At 34.5% G+C, this 21,339-nt stretch overlaps 1 protein-coding gene across 1 annotated transcript in view; it reads left to right on the forward strand.

The window, feature by feature from the left end:
* LOC578892 (F-actin-uncapping protein LRRC16A) overlaps nucleotides 1–21,339 on the forward strand; it is a 90,933-nt gene that overhangs the window by 15,255 nt on the left and 54,339 nt on the right. Inside the window, exons 2-11 of the mRNA XM_030975465.1 lie at nucleotides 476–570; nucleotides 7,432–7,482; nucleotides 10,576–10,635; nucleotides 12,467–12,603; nucleotides 13,687–13,855; nucleotides 14,745–14,818; nucleotides 16,091–16,166; nucleotides 17,077–17,165; nucleotides 18,028–18,209; nucleotides 18,904–19,007. Coding sequence (XP_030831325.1) covers nucleotides 476–570; nucleotides 7,432–7,482; nucleotides 10,576–10,635; nucleotides 12,467–12,603; nucleotides 13,687–13,855; nucleotides 14,745–14,818; nucleotides 16,091–16,166; nucleotides 17,077–17,165; nucleotides 18,028–18,209; nucleotides 18,904–19,007 — 1,037 coding nt within the window. The remainder of the gene's footprint in view (nucleotides 1–475; nucleotides 571–7,431; nucleotides 7,483–10,575; nucleotides 10,636–12,466; nucleotides 12,604–13,686; nucleotides 13,856–14,744; nucleotides 14,819–16,090; nucleotides 16,167–17,076; nucleotides 17,166–18,027; nucleotides 18,210–18,903; nucleotides 19,008–21,339) is intronic.

Genomic DNA, 21,339 nt, shown 5'->3' on the forward strand with positions numbered 1-21,339 from the left:
TGTGTGTATTGCAAGGTTCTGGAATCATCAAAATGATAAGAAATTTGGCCAAGTCTTGGTAAAGTTACAAACACTGTACACAGAAAGATGTATATGGGGCTACACGAACACGTGGCGTAAAAAGCCGGCCCCTCGATTTTTACGATGTTACATGCATATTTAGAATATGAAGGCATTTGAAGAGCCATGCTTTTCAGGGAACATGTCTTAACTGATGTTCTTCCACACTTGCATAATAAGAATGAGTAACGCTCACAAATTATTTTTCACCTCTTCCCAGAACTCAACTTTCTCTTTAAAGTATATTGCACGGTTACCCTGCTGTTTATCACACTCTGGAAAGACTTTCTATTTCATTTGAAAAAATTAAAGTCAACCGTTTGTTTTGTATAATTTGTCTACTAATTCCCTACTAATTGTTGAAATCCTTGAATTGAATCTAACCTGTTGTATTCTATCCCTGTACTCTTTTCAGCTGGAGTGAAGCAAGCGCTTGGTCGAAACTATGAACATGGTCCAATCAAACTGGTCAAGATGACCAAAGGCACTGAGCTGGAGGATAGAGTATTGGTAAGAAAGCATTTTATTATTTTAATATTGATGATAATTGGATATGTAAAGCACATCTTTCCTGAGGACACAGAGCAATGATTACTAACACAAAGGCTTTCATCATCCTACATGGATGAGGTCCCAATTTCTCTCCTGTGTATGGAGTGGCAAATGTAGATTAAGTGTATAAGATGGCAACTTTCTTCAGGCACTGTTAAAGATTTTGGAGTGAACACTTCATGTGAGTTTGACTACATTGATCACCTTTGAACACAAGAATATTAATAATATGAATTATGGATTTATATCTAGAGCTTCATATAAAAAGGCCATCTCGAAGCCCTTTACAGATATTGTAACCCCGGTCATCGGACTTATTCACGCACAATGTGCATTATCACCACTCCCTGGGGATTATTCCTACCATAATACCGTGAGGGCATATGGCAATTACTAACACAAAGGCTTTCGACATCCTATGAGGTCTCAATTTCTCTCCCGGGTATGGAGTGGCAAATGTAGATTAATGCCTTGCCAAATGACATAAGGTGCTGTGTCAGGGATCAAACCCATGACCTTTAAATTTCAAGACAAGTGCTTATATACCACTCGACTACGACACCTGTAATGTTAGTGTATTGTAGCAAACATCCTTAACTGAAAGCTTAAGAACTCCCAGAGGAATAGCAAGTAGAATCTTAAAGATGAAGTTGAGTTATGGTCATGCGATTGCATTGTGAAAGAAACCGTGTGGAATCGATCAGAAAAGGTTGATCATCCAGCATATAAGTATTTGTGTGTATTGCAGGGTTCTGGAATTATCACAATGAAAGATGTATATGGGACTACACAAACACGTGGCGAAAAAATCCGTCCCGATTTTTAGGATGTTACATGCCATATTTAGAAAATGAAGGCATTTGAAGAGCCATGCTTTTCAGGGAACATGGTTAATCTGATGTTCTTCCACATTTGCATATAACAATGATAACGCCCACAAATTATTTTTCACCTCTTCCCAGAACTCAACCTTCTCTTTAATTGAAGTTTTGCTTATACCGGTATTGGATATTACATCATGTTTGTGATAATGAATGACATCCTGTATGACCTATCGTTGCATCCAGGGTGATATCATAATATAAACATTGGAACTATAAGAAGGATCGTTACTTTTTCTATACATTTTTCAGCAAATAATTCATTGTAGAAATGAAAATGGTTTTTGGTCTAATGTGGTTTTCATCATAAGCTATGAATATTCTTTCTGCAGATTGTTATTTATTGCAATTAGTTTGTGGCAAATATATGGAAAAAGTGTAAAATCGAAAGAATGTTTCAACATTATTTCCTGAAATCATGATCTAGAATTTTAATGAAATTGTAGACCTTTCTTTTTCAACACAATTATGTCGTCAAAAAGTAAAGGACGATTTGCAATCAAATTTGATTAGGGTTGGTCTACAAAAGTTATAAAATGATCTAATCATTCTAATGCAAGTGGGTGTATATCCATACCACAGACAAGGAATTAAAGCTTTTGTTATGAAGTTATTATACTTTATCATGGCGGTTATTATTAAAACTTTTTCAAGCGTTCACCAGTCTGAATCCCTGGTACATGTACTTCTGTCTCGATTGTAAATAGTTTTAGGATTGTCATAAACCTTGATAAATTATTTATTGTAGTACACAGTTAACCATGACTTGTTATGTCTTAGACTTCAAATTACATGCATAGTACAGCTCCTTGTTTGATCATTTTATGAATGTCTACAGATCAAACATTTGTTTATTTTATTACATGTATATTGTTCCTTTTACATGTACATTTAATAGTGTCCTTTTTTTTGGGGGGGGGGGGGGAGGTAGTGAAAGCACGACCTTCATCTTCATTGTGTTGATACATTTTTTGAACAATTTGATGTTTTAAACTGAAGTTTATTTTAATTGATTCTCTACATTTTTTAGCTAAACGAAATGATTACATACTGTAAAGATCGAATCAACAGTAACTAAAAACACTGATATATCCTGCACAAATCACATTCACATTTATTTTCCATACAGGCAGATTCATAGGAGTCTTTAGGAGACGTTTCGCTAGTATTCCTAGTTTTCCTACCTACATGTACTCAAAGATTATCCAGCACAAGTTTTTGCAGTACAATAGCATTCAGGCTTGTTAAAATTCTTTTTTATTTACATATTGGTATACAGAAACTGTAGACTTTGTTCTCCTTCTGAAACATTCACGTTCCTTACTTTCCATGTGTCATTAAAAAGCTTTTCATTTTGCATAGCGTGATCGCAGAAACACCATGTGACCATTGTTATTTGAACTTGGTAGTTTCAGATACTAAAGCTGAATAGTAGTGAGCTATTAAACAATAGTCCCTCTTATTGTGTGTTCAGGCCTCTGTATTGAAGTCTAGCAGTGTATTGGATACTTAATACTTATGAGTAGTGCTGTAACATCACGGATATCTCCAATTCCGTTTAACCGCCAGTCAAAACCGGACGTTTTTTTTTGGCTGTGCGAAAAAACGGGAAGGACTGCGAGGTGATTTAACTGAAGGCGCCGATTTGTGCTTGTGAACTAGTCACAAATAATAGTAACACTGTCGTTTTAGAATAATGTGTAAGATCATTAATGTAAATTAAAAACAGTAGAGGACCTAGGATAGAACCTTGTGGTACACCATGTGTTAAACTTTGATGAATATATATATTGAGATCTATTACAAAGATTACTTTCAAACCAAGATGACAGACAAATTGGAGTGTTGTTCTAGTTTCCAAGTGGTAAGTGATCACACCGATTACTGAGCTGGGAGACATTGCCAGGCATAGTGCCAGGTGGAGGGGCATAAATCGAAACTTTAAAAAAAAAAAAAAAAAAAAAAAATTAAAAAGGGGAAAACGAAACCGTCCAATTGAAAACGGAATCCGCCATGGGCGGTCAGATATCGGACGGTTAAACGTTTGACTACAGCACTACTTATAAGGACCTGTTACATGTACATGTACCTGTTAAATAATGAATTTGAAGTAAAATTTATGATGAACTATTAAAGATGAGCAAGTGGGCCCATGAGGCCGTGTCCCACAAGGAAGTATGATTTTTTTTGTGGTAAATGTAGAGTGTGCAATGTGTAACTTTCTGGGACTATTAATTTGTTTGAGGCAGGATTTAAAGTCAGGTCAATGTACTACATGTACTACTTGCTTATAAAATGATTCCATGTTATTGGTGAATTATTCAACAGTAATTTCATTTTCAAAGTGTTAAAAATTATACCCCCAAATTATACAATCTATTCAAAGATTGGAAATTAAGTTTGAGTAGAATCCTAAAATATAAATTGATATATTTAGGATAAGGAGTGCCAGTCATTTATCTCATAACTCCCCTAAATTGTAAGAATGAAAAGTAATTGCAATCAGTCATACCTTTTGTTTTAAAATTTAAAGTATTAGTTGTTAATGTTATTGTTTTGGTATCAATATTTTGTCTTGTTACTTGTTCCCTCGGTAATTACCCTATTGTTATGAATCTTTGTATTTCCTGTATCTCTTTATGTTCTGTATGTAAGCGAAGCGATATATGGTACTTTGTGTTTTAACGCTCCTAAATGATCAATATCATATCATTGTTACTCTTTGTACGGCCTCGCTAACATAGTACACACTGTAAGCCTTGCACCGGAAGCCAGGCAAGTTTTTTATTTTCATTTTGTTATAACATGGAAATAAAACAAAGAAACAAAACAACAAAATGAACAAAGCAAATCAATAATCAATGCAATTGGGAGGAGTGAAAAATATATAATTAAAAGGGAAGGGAGAAGATAAAACAGATAGTAAAAAGGGAAACAATACTGCATTCTTTAGAGGTTATATTTTCAATATATATACTTGTATGGGGAGAGGCTAGCAGAAAGACACTGAGACATCATGCAAACCATGTGATAAATGACAATAATTTATATAGCACAGCTTTTATACAAAATATATTCAGCTGCACTTGTTCAGAGCTCCTTTAAAAAAAACTCAATTCTACAAAGTGGAATCTCTCAATTGAACAAATCTGTTTTTAATTTTGATTTGAAGACATTGAGAGAGATGCAAGCATGATACATGTAGCTGTATGACATGTACATGTAGACTGTGTGTAGGCACAATAGAAAATACCTGTACAGTCATGCATAACAGCAGGAAGTTTAAAAGTATGTAAAGTATTCTAAAGTAGAGGATCTGACTAAAACCCTCTATTTACTGTAGATTGGACTATATTTTAGGGAATTCCCTATTTTGCAATACAATGCTTTTACATACAGGTACATGTATACTATTACTTTAACCTGGTTAGATGTTTTGAAAGCCTTAAAGGCAATACAAAGTTTTGGGAATTTTTGAAAATTGGGTGGATAGTGATTCTTTTCAATTTTAATATATTTGGATGCCCCTGTGGATGTATTATAAGCACTAGAAAATTTAGCCCCTAAAACACTTCTGCTTTTGAGAAAAATTGAATATAAAAATTTACCGGTGCTCCCGGTAAATTTTGATAAATTTCAAATAGCGCCTATGGCCGTACAATGGTAGCTGCGACCATGACAATCTCATAATATGTAGTTGTGATATATAATTTCCAAACGGGAATAGCTAATGGGTCAATTTAGTCAAGAAACATAGTTATATAGCTTAATTAATATATTGACCTTGAGAGGGAGCTATACAACATAAAGAGTGTATTATTTAAAATTTCATAACTTTGGACTCGATTTCAACTTTGACAATGATCACTGAATATTGTAGGATCGCTTCGATGTGCTTCCAATATGTTCATTTGAACCGAATTCATGACCCAATACCAAAACTTTGTATTACCTTTAAAGCAAATGTTTTGTTATCACAACAGAGGCAGTTATGATGACCCTATTCTCCTCCAAATATCCGTTCTATTGTAACAAGTGAACCACACCCAAAAGTCATTCAACTGAATAATCCTTAACCTAGTGCTGTAAGTCAGACGCTATGTTCGTGTTCGGTTCGGTTCGGCAGAGTTCGGCAATTTTTCACCCGAACTTGGTTCGGTTCGGGGTTCGGTAATATAATAGCAAGCAGCGTTATAGCCACGGCGGTCGGCACTGGGCGGGCCAGCCGGCCTGCCGGGCCCGACCAGCACGGAGGACTTCTGCACACTGCTTCCGACCAGCACGAATTTCACATTGAAAAACTGCTCTAAACGTAATTATTTGTGAAGAAAAATACTACTTACATTCGTATTTCCGTCTTGAATCGTGTTTTATTTTCAATTTTAAAAGAATCATGTTTTCAATTTGTCAATAAATGATATTTTTTAAAGATTTTCCGAGACGGTTGTTGTCTAATGTTAGAGTCATGAAAGCTGCCATCTTGAATAGAGACTCAGCCAGGCTCGTCAATAACTGTTTTTTAGAAGTTTTTATTTTCAATAGGAAAAATATAAAATCCCTATTTTTCCTAAATAAATAAATACCATACTATAATATATATTTATTTCATTATTTATATTGTAAAATTTGTCCAATATTAATTGTTACAATTAAAATATTAATTTTTTGTTGAATGGGTTTGAGCTGAACTTGTTTTGATCACGCACATGTATTCTTGTTTATGGCTTGCGATCGCGACGTAGCGTGGTCAGGATTTGGGATTTAAATGGCGCCAGTGAAGTCGCGCCCACCACTGGATAAATCACAAAGGCGGAAAATGGAAAAAAAGTAAATATAAAATGAGCAATCATGACATGAAAATTAGGTACAAAATGACAAGTTTATTAGCTTGCAAAAACGTTTTTTTATTTTTCTGCCGAACATCCGAACCAGGCCTTTGCGTTCGGTTCGGTTCGGTTCGGTTCGGAAGTGCCATGTTCGGCGAACTTCCGTTCGGTTCGGCGGTTCGGCTACAGCACTACCTTAACCTAAATATTATGAGCATTGTCAAAACATTTGGAGACAAACACATGTGAGAAATTAATTTTAGCTAATAAAAATTATAATGCTAATTGAGTTCTAGATTTACTTAATCACTAGGATGTGTGAATAAAGAGCAAATGCTATACAAATTGAATATTGATTGCTGTGAGGGGCATGGTTAAAACTATAGCCCAAGGGGATCTCAAAACTGTACTGTGCCCCGAGACGAATTTGAGGGCCATAGTGCAGGCTCGAGATCGCCTAGGAGCTACCGTTTAAATATGAAGAGAAAATTGAGCTGTCAATATTTGTTTTGTACACCGCATGCTGCTCGTGGATTCTCACAAAGTGAAAAAGGCCAATGAAATGAAATTAGTAACCTGTTCAAAATATATTTGAAAATTAGAAATTTACCAATCTGAAAGAAGAGCGCGTTAAGAGGAGAGTCATCACTTTTGCATGTCAAAAACCTGCTGCACTATTCGTATAAGAGTAGGGGGAAACCCCGGTGTAGTGTTCCACCTGGACACCCCCAATCAGTTATACCGGGAGGAGAGACCCGAGGGTTACAGTGATTCAGTTCGCTTTTCACCTCCCAGGCACAGGTGATGTCAAATACTTAATAAGAATAATTTCATGGGACTATTCTCCAGGATTTCAGCAAAATTGCATAAACTTAAAAGGTGACGATCACCCCAGAATATGTTTCTCTGTATTAAAGCTACATTGTAGGAAGGGGTCTTGTGTCACTCTACTTTATTAGAAAATACGAGCTTTGCAGGACTTATATAAACATAAATACACCATAATGTTGTTCTAACATATCAAATGTATGCAATGGTGACTTCTTGGTATATGCCTGTAATCTCATATCACCATATTAAATTGTTTCTTTTTTTTCCTTTCTGGTTTACAGGCACTCACTCAATACAGGACCTATATCCTACTCTTCACAGCAAAGCCAAAGGTTTGTATACATACATTATTAGCTTCTTCCATGATAGTGACTCTCAAGCATAATAATTACACATGCTAAATGATGACAAATATTTTACATCAAATAGCTTAAAACATCTCTAAATTGTTAGGACTGAGCCCCAAAAATTTGATGGCAAAATTGATTTAAAAAAATATATAAATATAATTTGGGTTTTCTGTTGTACACAGAAAACCTAAATTTTGTATTCTTTCATCAATATTCAACTTCAAACACATTTGTTTCGAAAATCCTTGCAGAAATTTGTCTTAAATGATGTCCTTTTTCACATTATGAGACAATTTAAGTGAAATTTTGACATCAAATTCAAAAAAAGAAAAAGAAAATTCGGGTTAAGTCGAGCACGTACGTGTACCTATTTTTCTTCACTTTATTACATGATCATCATGATGTTATCTGAATTATTTACTGTATACTCTATGTTGAAATCATTGTTACATATATAATTTATATATACATTGTGTTTCATAATGTACCGTTGAGAAGGAAATAAATTTTAATAAATACAATGCAAATCATCAGGAACTAAAAACTGAAAGTTTGTACAATGAGAAGCAAAAAACTGGGATGTGAGAGGATTCTTGGAATATAAACAAGTCAGTGCACTTCATGATTGCACTCAAAAGATAATGTAAAATAAAGCTGGACCCCTTTAAAAGTACATTTCATAGATGAAATGAAAATAAAAAACAACAATAGCTGTTTGAGTTCAGATAATTTATAACAACTGTAGCTTCTCCAGAGATATACCTCTTTATTTAAAGACACATGGCAAATGACATTTTGGTTATATGATAGTTATTGCCGAATACGTGTACATCCATTTTTCGTTACAAAATCCAGTTAAAAACTAGATTATTCATACCCTAATCAAGTTTTGTAATTTGTTCAGTATGTGAAAAATTGATTTGTCCCAATTTATGTTTCTTGAGAATATGACATATTAAAGTTTACATCTGAAAGTATTCAACAAAGGTCCTTATTCAGCCTGTTCAGCTTTCATTCATGAGTTACAAAAAAACACAACAAATATCAAATTTATGAGGGGTATGACTGATTAACTGTAATTCCCTCAATGCATCAATTTTCATGTCATTTGTTTATGTGTACAGTCATGTAATATCCTTTTAATAATCATAGAAATTAATTAATAATTAGATCAATTTATTTCATGCAGCTATTATATAAAATACTCGACTGTCCTGTGATGGAAAAGAGAAAAAAAGGCCAGCATTGCTACTTTACGGACACACAACCAAAAATAATTCAAAAGCCTCTCACTGCCTGATATTTAATGACCGGATAATTCACAGTTCATGATTATATATTTACTTAGACTTGCATTTAGTTTAAATGAGTCATTGTGCACGTCATTCTATTCAAATGTTGTTCTTAAACTGATATTTGATAGGTGTGAAATGTTCTATTGTCATATGAATTGTACCCAATTGTCAAGCCAAACCACATTTATTTATTTGATGAAGATTGATTACGCTGGGGTAATGATGTATGATATTGTTTAGATACATTTTTTCTGTGGAAAGGAGTGTTTGTTATGTAGGATTGACAAGAGAGCAATGACATTAATGGGAATAAAAATGGAATATAATTATACAGGAGAGAATGCAGTCTCAAAGGAAATACAAACTTTTAAAATGGTCCTTACTTAAAGAGGCATCAGGTATTTTTTGTTTGTTTATTAATGATTTTTTTTTTAAATATAAAGAAAACATGAACAATAGCATCTCCAAACATTCCATATTGAATTGAAATTTATTTCCATCATCATGACAATATATACAAAGATAAAATATGGAATTTCATAACATATAACAATATCAAAATTACATATAAATTGACATAACAGCATTCAAAATATAAATGGAAAATGGTGCATCCGTAAAAGCCAGTAAGGCTTGACAATTGAATGCACCAGGCGCAGAAGTAATAATAACATATACATATAATAAAATATTGAAATATCAAATGCATTGCAACTCATACTCTTGTAAGAATATGAAGCAAGGAAGCTATGAATCATACTAGATATTCAATGATGTCTTATTATAAGAACCTCATTAATCTTAGCTATGGTATAGGAAGGACAGTTATCGAAGAGGAAATGATTGCATTCAACTCAGAAGCAATCTTAATATGATAATGACACTAATGATATGTGGGGGGTATTAGGATGTGAATGTAGGACAGCGTTATGAAAGGTGGGGTTATTTTGATATATAATTAATATGACTTTTTGACAGTCAACTAATACAGTAGATTAGAGTAAGATGATATCAAGTAGCTGTCATGAATTGGATAAATAACCAGCAACAGCTTCCTCCCTGAGATCATTTGTTTGGTCACGTTTGAGGAAGACAGAATAAATACCGGTAGTTGATAGCTGAGGCTGCATTATAATTTCCTGTTGCCTTGAAATGCCATTCAAAAGAGACATGATAACTGCCTTGAACAATAAAGCAGCATAATAGAAATAATGTACCTCATATCATACCAGTGGTGAGTAACATTCTAGGATTCTAGGAGGGTTTGAAAGCCACCCCCATAGATTTTTTGTCAAGCACTCCATCAACTTTCTGCAAGGCATACCTATGTAGAAAATGAATGTACATGTAAGAACCTCAAACAAACAAAAAACAACAACAACAACTTCTAGAACCACTTCTGATGCATACAGGTACATACCGTACATTTGTCAATGGTGCATGCAACTACACTGCATGTATTTGTACACCCTAATCATGTACATCTTGCCACTCAATTCATTTATGCTTTATCCATAAATGTATGTCACTGTAAGAAGAAAAAAAGGGAAGGTATAATAAGTGAAGACTTCATTTCATATAGGCTTACAATGTACATGTATATAGAGCAAGTAGGGAGTACAAATGTGGCTACATGCAAGATAAAGGTTACCTTCATCAATGGTAAGCGCCCTATGCTTATTTTATATTGCTACTGTGGTTTTTTAAGATGGTTTATTGTATGGTGTATGTACAATAAAGGTTGTAAACAAGGAACTATCTTTCTTTGTTTTGGTTTCAGATCGAGTACAAATTCAATCATCTTGAAATCGATTCGTTGGAGAGTGAGAAGCCACTCAAGGTAAGAATCTCTTTGGTTATTTAAGACAGTTCTAAACAAGATTAAGAATCCATAAACATATTTATTCAGTAATTCAGACACATTCGACTATCAGTCACTAACTAGTAACTTCACAGTATTCCACTGAATAGTTAGAGGAAATCAACTTTTTGTAACCTTTGATAACGGACATGACACAAAATGGACAAGTATTTTTACCCCCTGTTAACAGTTTGATAAGTCTGTGATGTGATGGGGGGGGGGGGTTCAATGGATCTAGTTTTGGTATGAACAGAAGCTTATTATTATACTCCTAACAGAGATACACATTGTGAAACAATTGTTTTATACATGTCCTTGTAATAGCTAAAAAAATATAGCATAACAGACATGAAACTTTTGTCCTCTTTTTATAAATCCCTGAAGCTTTGCTTTAACATGTCCAATGTGTCATGGAAAGCTCTCATCAGTAATCATTGATCACATCACAATAATTTACTACTAAGGAATCAAATATGAAGTGACTATGGTGCGAAATAATAAGATCCAAAGATTCAATGTTTTTATTAAAAATATTGCCATATTATGCCCTTAAATGTACTTCACCCCTACTGATATACTGCTCCATGTGAAGAGCTGTTGATCGAGTTCTTTGTTTGATACTAATGGAGCACATATTTATGTAGTTATTGCCAATGTTGTGATTTTTGGCCAGTGAACTTTTTCCATGGACTTTGCTCTAATGTAAATACAGCTGCAGTTTCTAAATGAGTACTATACAATGTAGGTAGCACAAGTACTGACTCATATAAGGCAGTGGATGGGGCATATAAAGTGTAAGGTACAAAAGGTTACCTTAAAGCAAATTTTAAACATTTATATCCAGATTAAGTTGTTATTGGTGAGATTTCAAATGAATTTTGAACTGTTGAACATTTAACAACATGATGCAAACTCACGTGCCAAATCACTTCAAACTGCAATGTAAAAGGCACCCTAAAAAAGACCACAACATAAATACAATAAAGAAGAAGAAAATACATAGTATGAATAGTATTTCTCCTCAGAATGAATTTTTAATGAATTGTATTTTTATAAAAGAAATGTTACTAAATCTTCCTAAGGATTCAGCAGAATCAAGAAATTGTTAACTTGTACCTTTAACTCTACTCTATGTACCTTGGTACAGTATTTCGTTTTGCAAATATATGATGTTGTAAATGTATACGCCATCATAAAGCTGGCTCAGTAACATTCTACAGCAATGAATACATGTAATTAATATGCTGTATAAATATAGTCCACATTCACGGTGTAGTGTATAGAATGACAAGTGTCCATGAATTTGAATATGCTTGAATACCGGTAGTTGATTGTCGTAATGTTTCGCTTCATCTCTAAATCTCTCATGTATTCCATCTATTTCTCTTTCCCTTTCTTTCTCTATCTCTCTCTGTCTCTCTGTCTCTCTCTATCTCTCTCTGCCTCTCTCTATGTATGTTTCTCTGTCTCTGTCTGTTTCTGTCTCTCTCTCTGTATCTACAGTATGTCTGTCTGTCTCCCTTTTCTGTATGTCTGTATATTTGTGTGCTCTCTCTCTGGCTATTTGTCTCTTTATCGATTGTCTCCTCTTTTGTTTTCTGTCTTTCCATTGCTTGCTTCATTTTTTTTGCATTCCTTTCTCTCTCTCATACTCTCCAATTTCTTTCTCTCCTCCCTCTTTCAATCTTTGTCTTTCTGTCCTAATTTTTATTGTTGTCCTACTCATCTGTCCTCCTCGTTTCTCATTCTCTCTTTACCCCTGATTTTAACTCATTTTCCATGTATGTTTGCATTCTTGTCTCCCTTCTAGCTGAAGTTTGGTTTTCCAAAGGAGAAAGATCGTGATAAATCTCACAGCTTCCTGATGAAGACTGTCAATGACTCTTTAGATGTTGTCGAGTTCATTTTGAAATCTCTTCAAAGGGTATTCCCCCTCACAAGCATGGAGTAAGTAACATACCATCTTCTCATCTCATCTCAATTTCTACCTGAGATATTAAAGTAATGTTTTGGAAGCTTCACAATTGTTTCAAAGTCCCAGATGAAGTTTTTGGAAGCTTCGCAATTGTTTCAAAGTCCCAGATGAAGTCTTATTGGACATGCTTAATTTCTATGCTATAATTTGTTTCTTATAAATCCGGTTGCAGGATATAAATACGCTATGGTCCCTGCAGTTTAGTTTCTAATAGCTAACGTGATAGTTAAGTTTCTTTTTTGTGAATAAAAACATTATCATGTTTTTGTATTGATCTACTTGGATTGATCTACTTATTTTCAAGGAATGGCTACCACATACATTTAGTAGGATCCTGGAGACAGCCTGTGTAGTTCTGAAATTCAGATTGTCTTGCTTTATACTTCGAGAGGTGTTGCATTAGAGACGTGGATGCTTTAATAGTTCCCTTTAATAACACATGGGATTATGGACTTCTGGACCCTGTTTCATAAAACATGTTATCAATAACAAGTGTCACATTTATATAACGAATTTGCTCTCAGCAAACAAAATGCAATGATTTCATTAGCTTATGTTCCTGCAACTTGTTATTGTTTTATGAAACAGGATCCAGTTTAAGGTCACTTAACATTGACATGTTTCTTCATTCACATAAAAATGAATTACATGTATGTGTCATAAAATGTTTGGTGAGCATTGTTTGCATTCATCAATGCACTAATTATTCAAACACACAAACAAACACATTTTAAATTTTACCTCAAGTTTTTTTTTTTAGGCCGCCATCCTAGTCAAGCATCGCTTATGATTGCGGTCTCCTACACTTTTTTCACAGATAGTTCAGATAATACTCTAAATTTATAATGATATGTCATAGAAATATTAAGTTACGTTATTATATATGTAAGACAACATTTTGACATGAAGTTATTATTGTTTGTGTATTTTGTATTATACCTTACGTTTATATGTTCTTTGCTATTCAGTTATTATAGTTTGAAAAATGCAGTAACTAAATCAAAATCAAAATCAACATACACGCTCTTTCTCTTTGTCTCCCTCCCTCCCTCCAGGAAACTGATCAGACGGATCCACCTGGAGCCCCAGGAGCGTCAGAGCCACATGGAGGCGAGGCTCAATCGTATGTCCATCGTGGAGCAGGGACCCTGCGGTGGGTTCAGCCACATGTACAAGTTCATGTGTGATTACTTTGATCTGCCCTATCTTGCTGAAGTAGCTTGGGTAAGCCATCAATGAAAGTTCTTCTTTAAAGCCCCTCTTAAAACTTGTTGGGATACCCACATTTCCAAATATTTGATGGCAAAATTTCACTTAAATTGTATCATAATGTGAGAGAGGATGTCATTTATTAAAGACACACTTCTTCAAAGATCCCCCCCCCCCCCCCCCCAAAAAAAAAAAAAAAAATGTGTATGAAGACAAATATTGATAAAAGAATATACCAGGCATAATTTTGGTTTTCTGTTTTACGCAGAAAACCTAAATTTTGTATTCTTTCATTAATATTCAACTTCAAACACATTTGTTTTGAAAATCCTTGTAGAAATGTGTCTTAAATGACATCCTCTTTCACATTATGATACAATCTAAGTGAAATGTTGCCATTATATTTTTTGGGGTCCCAACACTTTAGAGGGGCTTTAATCACGTTTCTTTGTGGTAGTTTGTCTTGTTTCTTCATAATAGAATGTATTGATGAAGGGTAGCCTGCTGTCTAATGAAGTGTTTTGATTAATCAAAGCCCTCCAGTCAACTATAAAATTCAGTTACTATTGCTTGTATATATACAGAGTTGCGAATGTTATCAGTTTCAAATTATGCTGCAATTGAGTAATATGCAAGAAAACATACAGATATCAAGCTCGTCATCCGAACTCAAAGGCAAATAATCGTTGAGTTGTGCTTTTTTAGTGAATAATGGTTCAGTTCATTCTTATTGTGCTTATTAAAAAAAACTATAAAAACTAAGTAATGAGGATTTACTTGAGCCAGTTTGTCTCTGAAACTAAAACCGAAGCTTAGCTTTATGTAAGAATAAAGCCTTGAACCAAACCACCTATTAAATTGTATGGTAATGTCTTGACTTGATTCTCATCTTTATGTTTTGTAGGATGTGGATACCATCTATCTATCTCAAGATTGTAAAGAGCTGAGGATAAATGACTTTGACGACCTAGAGGCAAAGTAAGTCACTTCATCAACTTTCTATGCTAACAATTATCCAATATCTATGTTAGATGCTGCTTATAAGTATCGGCTTGCATGGGGATGTAGATATACAGTAGACTTACGGTTGCACCCTGTGAGAGAGAGAGGGGGAGTTCAGGACTCCCCAATCCTCCCCCTCTCTCTCACATGGTTTGTTTTACCTGACTGCTAAGAAAGCATATGTATGCTTGTACGTAAGAAACCAGGGGACAGACAGCTTTTAGTTCTGTCTGATGGACTTGGTAATGAGGATTAACAATAATATAGCAAAGGGCACTAGCGTAGCGACTTGGTTTCGGACCCAGGATCTCCCGGTTATGAGGCCAATGCTCTATCACTGAGCCATTGCGTCTTCTATAAGTTATAGTGATAATATTGGTTTCTTGTACAGCACTCATATCTGTCAGAGTTGACACTCCTGGTGCTCCCAATTATTACCCTGGCTTTAGCATGCCATTACGGCACTCTAGCACTTCAAGGAATTAATTTCCGCCAGGTACCCATTTACATCATCTGGGTTATGGATGAATTGAAATGAAAGTTCATCTTATCAGGCAAGTGTTGTATTCAGGAAGACATGGAACAATTCGGAAGTGCTTGGTTATCATTACGATTGCCAAAATCAATATAAGTTGATTTCCTTCCTTTTCCTACAATATTTTTATGTGGCTAGACATTTATTTACATTCCTCCTTCCCTTGAAAAAATGGAATAGAGATAAACTGGTCTATTTAAAGGTTTGTTTTATCATAAGCTGTGTCTTAAAGAATCAGGCTTCAAAACAATGACTCCATTGGACACTGCTAATTGTAAAAAGTGATCTCATATTCCAAACACTTATAACTTTCTTTTTATTTGTTGGATTTATTTCAAACTTATTGTAAATAGCAATCTTATATTTCAAACACTTATAACTTTCTTCTTAATGGTTGGATTTATTTCAAACTGTTGTCATTCTAGTCCTCTGCTTTCTTCCAAATGAACTTGTTACAAAGGTTGGATTTCCCTTTGATGTATGACACATTGTGCTTTGACGTTCATTTTGAGAATTGCAAATCATTTTTTTTATCTGTCTTGCACAATAGCAACTCCTTTCACTTCAAATAGTACAGCATTTTGGTAGAAATGTAAGTTGGCTTGAGTATCCTGATCTCTCTACAATCTTAGTCATTGGAATGCGCTTGCTTGAATATCTAACTATAGATTCTGTTTCAATACCTATTGTATGTTGTATCCTTTTTTTTGCAGACACATGTTGCCTATCATAGCAGTACTAAACTACAACACATGGTTCACACATCTCACAGTGGTCAACTACAAGCTAGTAAGTCACAAAATAGTTGTGGTATCAAAATGTTCTTGAGGTTGAAATAAAGTGATCATGTTTGAGGATTGCTTTACCCAACTGCTAAGAAAGCATATTAAGTAAGCGACCTTGGGATCAATGGCTTTAAGTCCTGTCTGGGGGACTTAGGGTTAGTTCGGAATGAAAATGGAATTTGAATGTAAGTTTGGACCAGCAGTCAATTTTTTTCATATATTTGAGCGAATAGATGAAGTTTTCTATCAATAAGAAATCTTAAATGTCAACTATGATCAGTTCAGGACATTTTTTTAACATTTTTGTCGGGAAATGATGTGCATTTATAGATCAGAACTGAATTATACCTTTAAAGTGTTAATGAAATGAAATGATAATTTGTGGATAGCTAGAGTGTATAAAATCAACGTTAAAAACTTAACTTAGCATTGTAATAATAATAATAATAATAATACATATGATTTATAAGGCGCCAAATCCACTTGACAGTCAAATGCTCAAGGCGCAGCTTGTGTAAGAGATGAAATACATACATGATACATTTATACAAAGTGCGATAGGAAAGGTACAGATCTGAAAGGTTATGGTAATCAATTATAAGCTAAATTAAACAGATATTTACTGGTAAATGGTTGAAAAGTATGAAATTAATAAAGGACAACATAAAACCCTGCATATAGAGGGACTCCAAGTCAGGCTTGGGTTCCGTGCGCGCCCTATTCAATGTAACTGCGTACACGCGTGTTAACTAGTCTACTTAATTGCTATATCTCTTTGTCGAAGTAATATTTGAAGCTTGTATGTTGCATACAGTATAGCCACATGGAACCCCTTACATCGAGAGCAAATCATGTGTTGGTAATTGGTACACTTTAACTGTTAATTTTGTCTGTTTTGTTTGTTTTGTTTGTAGACATCAGAAGCCTTGAAGGAGATTCCTAAAGTCATTCTCACGTCACACACTCTGGAAAGTCTAACTCTAGATGGGGTTGGATTGAAGTGGTGAGTTGCAGCGCTAATCTTTTGGAGATTGTCTCATACTCCCCAAGGAGTGGAGTGTGTGCACTATCATGTGGGGATTTCCAACTAAATCCAATGACAGGAGTAATGCTACTGTAAAATGCTTATAAAATTGATATAGAGCACTATACAATTGTGACTTTTATTATTAATTATTGTTGTCATTGTCTTTGTCGTTGTCATTGTCATTATTGTTATTATTCTTATGATTCAGAATAGATTTTCAAGTTAACTGGGACTGTCTTTATCAGGCTAACTCGTAAATGATAAAGCAGACTTTGGATTAAATATTCAGGATTAGAGGATATATCTGCTTCATAGTGTTTACACACTATATAACACACATTACAGAGCCGTATTTCAACACAAAGAAAAATAAAGGGATGTGCAAGAATATACAAAACCTCCAACATGCTCCTGAGAAAAGAAAAAAATTTAAACTAGGACGAGAGAGATTTTAAGATCGTGTAGAACAGATGTCTAATTATAATCACTATAGTGTTTAATAGGTTCATTATGAAGTTCTTTAAATTAAATTTTAAACTATGAGGATTTTACTGCCGTTGCTCTTTCCTTATTCTATTTATTGCAGACTGCAATTAAATTCATACTGGACGATTGGAGGCCAGCATTTGGCCTATAAAGTGAATGTATTTTCATATTATGTTCATGTTAGGGGAGGGGATAAATCTATATTTTCACTTCCAGTTAGGCAGCAGTTATGTAATGTTGATAATTAGCCGGCGTATTCCTTTAAGAATCGTGTAATATTACTTGATCTTCTTGTCATTTGTATAAACCAAGCATGAGGATTTTGACGTGTTTCCTGTGATTTTTCCCACAGGGATTTCTTGCAAGAGATGAGCATATCTCTGACAGCAAACACAGCATCTAACCTCCGCAGTATCAACCTCTCCAACAACCCCATAGATGATAGAGGGATACGTCATCTGTGTGGTCCACTACAGAAGATGACCCATGGTCTGGTAGAACTTAGACTGGTCAAGACTGGGATGACCGCTGAAGGTTTGTTACCTCTACATGCAGGGATACATCCGGGATTCTCTCAATAGGCAGGGGGGGAGGGGGCATGTTTCTGAAAAATATCTGACAAGAAGATGACCTATGGTCTAGTAGAACTTAGACTGGTCAAGACTGATGACCATAGAAGATTTGTTTCCCCTATATGCAGGGGTACATCTAGTATTCTTTTAATCGGAGGAGAGGGGGGGGGGCATGTTTCTGAAAAAACTCTGACAAGAAGATGACCCATGGTCTAGTAGAACTTAGACTGGTCAAGAAGACTGGGATGACCGAAGAAGGTTTGTATTTATCAAGACCACATAGAAAATGTTGTTCTATCATTAGCCTGTGAAGATCAGTTCTGACTATATTAATGTTGTGTCAGGAATGTTGATATCAAACTTGAGTGATCTTTTACTTCTAATTTGAATAATGAATAACATTTTGTTTCCAAAGCTTTATACCTGTATGAAAGTGTTATTTTTACTGTATAGATTATGTACTTTAACTTCTTATTACTTTTCTTCTTTGTTTTAATTGATGATCCTATTTTAATGACGATTTTTAAAATTTTATTTGTAAACATTGTGTAATTAGTCCATAGACCACTACTTTTAATTTCTAATAAACCACAGTGAATTGAATTGAATTGAATTGAACTCATGAATATTGATGAGTTTTCTCTGACTGATTACAGGTGCGTCTCACCTTGGCAAGGCACTTGGAGAGAACAACTTCATTCCTACGACACTGAAGGTCTTGGATCTATCAGGCAATGCCTTCAAGGATGCACAGCATGGGGTAAGAACCTGTCACTTGATCCACCCCCTCTGTGCACCATGTACTGACTCCCTTTAACCATTTGCTTACGGGAACCTGGTGGTCTGTAAGTTAAGCCTATGGGACCTATAAAGTTCAGTAGTCTTTGGGTTATAATTCATCCATTTATTTATCTATCCTGGTTTGTGTAAAATAATGAGGGCTTGGTGAAATATGAATGTTGTAAGGTCATTGTATTTTTTTCTTTTTCTCATCGATTCCAATGTGCTGCCATTTATGTAAACTTGATACATGTTGGTACTATTCTACTGCCTAGCCAGTACACAAAATTTGATTCAATTATTCACCAATAGCAAGCAAGATGACCAAGAATATTTTTTGTTAATTTCAACTAAGAATATTTCTTTATAGGAAGCAATTTGTAGATAATTATGGCCATTTTCATCTATGTATTTCTTTTTTCAATATTAACAAGGAGTAATGGGCTCTTGAAACTTATTTCTGTAATCCTAATCATTCACCCATGAAATATCCCTATGTTTCAGAATGTTTACTGCTTTGATCATTGTCAGTACCATCATATTTGTTTAGAAACAGTAACCATAACAACTTGTTATTGTGTTCCAGTGTGTTGTTGTCTATTCATCCATGGGCATTGGTTTAGTAACCCCATAACTGCCATAATCGTATGTTTCCAGTAATCAGTCTAGGAAGTATATAGAAACCATTTGTGTATAGTTTATATCTTTCTAAAAATAGTACTGTAGTCAAAACAAAGACAACTTATTCACATACATTTTGGTATACTGTTAAATATAGGAGAGAAAAAAAACCTTGTTATTAATATTACGTCAATAAGACCAAACACTTATGAGTAAAAAGTAACGTAATGAAACATTGTAAAAGAGAATTCAATAATGGTGTAATCTATTTGAAGTGGGTTTATTTTAAAAGGATTTCCCTTTTATGGAGAAAGAAATGAAAATATAATGAATTAATGAACAGTATTTCATTCATATGCATGACTTCCTGGATGGTCGCTGTATATAGTTGGGTCCATCTCAGTTGTGATGATTGTTCCATCTACGTGTAGCTTTCATTTCACCGATATTTACAGTCAACATCAAAACAGAAATTATAAATATTCATTGAATTATCTTATATACCTTTAGTGTTTGACTCCTACCGGTAATCAAACAGAAAGCAAGTTAAATGCTCTTAATATATTTTAGCACTTCTACTTTATTATATTTCATCCTAATGTATTTGTTCAACAACCTTTTTCCCGCTTCCTTGTTTTGACATGAACGTCACATGTTTATCATGGTAGAAAGCTTGACTACATCAGTGTCCTTGTACCTCTTAAAGAAATTTTCCACTTATAGTTGTAGGAAAGACTCTAGTATCCAATCCAATCCAATCCAGGAATTATAAAGCGCCAATATCTAGTTGCCTAATCAAAGGCATAAGTATAAGATTAGTTTTAATTGATGACGGAGTAACTTTACCAAATCATGACAAGGTTATACCGACTTTATTATCACATGATGTTGTTCTATTATACAGACTGTTAATATCTTAAAGAGGAGGTTGAGTCTTGGGAAAGGTGAAAATAATTTGTGAGCTTTTTCATTCTTTTTATGTTAATTTGGAATAGTATCATATAAAAAAAAAAAATACCACTAAAAAGGATGGCTCTTCAAATGCCATCATAGTTAAAAGATGACAAGTAACAGCTAAAGAATGTGGGCCACAGTTTTCATGCCACATGTTTGTGTAGTCCTGTATACACATTTCTGTGTACAGTGCATGTATACGCCAATATCTTTGTGCCTACATGAACAACCTTTCCAATTGCTTGCTTCCACACAGTTTCTTTCACAGTATAAGTCACATGACCAGAACTAAACTATTTTCTTTAAATATTGGTTAAAAATTTATCATGCATGATCTGTCAATCACCTTGCATGCTGTATAACTCAATCATGTGACATTTAGGGGGCGATGCATCTGAAATTCTTGGGATATTTCCAAGAATATTTTAGGATATTGTGATTGAATGGATAATTTGGCCAATTAATTTGTGTCGGGAGAAGGAAATAGATATATGGCTGACTTGGTTCTTGCCTACCCACAGAAAGGACTCCCTATATTTGAACAAATGCGACATCACATGTTGGTGAGTGAGGCATGAAGCATGTGCAAGTAGCACCAGGAAACCTTAGTCAAGAAGGATCTAGCTAGGAGAGAAAGTAAGAGAGGAGAGAAGAGAGAGAGAGAGAGAGAGAGAGAGAGAGAGAGAGAGAGAGAGAGAATTATATGTGTATTCATGAGAAAGTAAGAGAGGAGAAAA

Source organism: Strongylocentrotus purpuratus, unplaced genomic scaffold, assembly GCF_000002235.5.
Source record: "Strongylocentrotus purpuratus isolate Spur 01 unplaced genomic scaffold, Spur_5.0 spur5_scaffold_8, whole genome shotgun sequence".
NCBI lineage: Eukaryota > Metazoa > Echinodermata > Echinoidea > Camarodonta > Strongylocentrotidae > Strongylocentrotus > Strongylocentrotus purpuratus.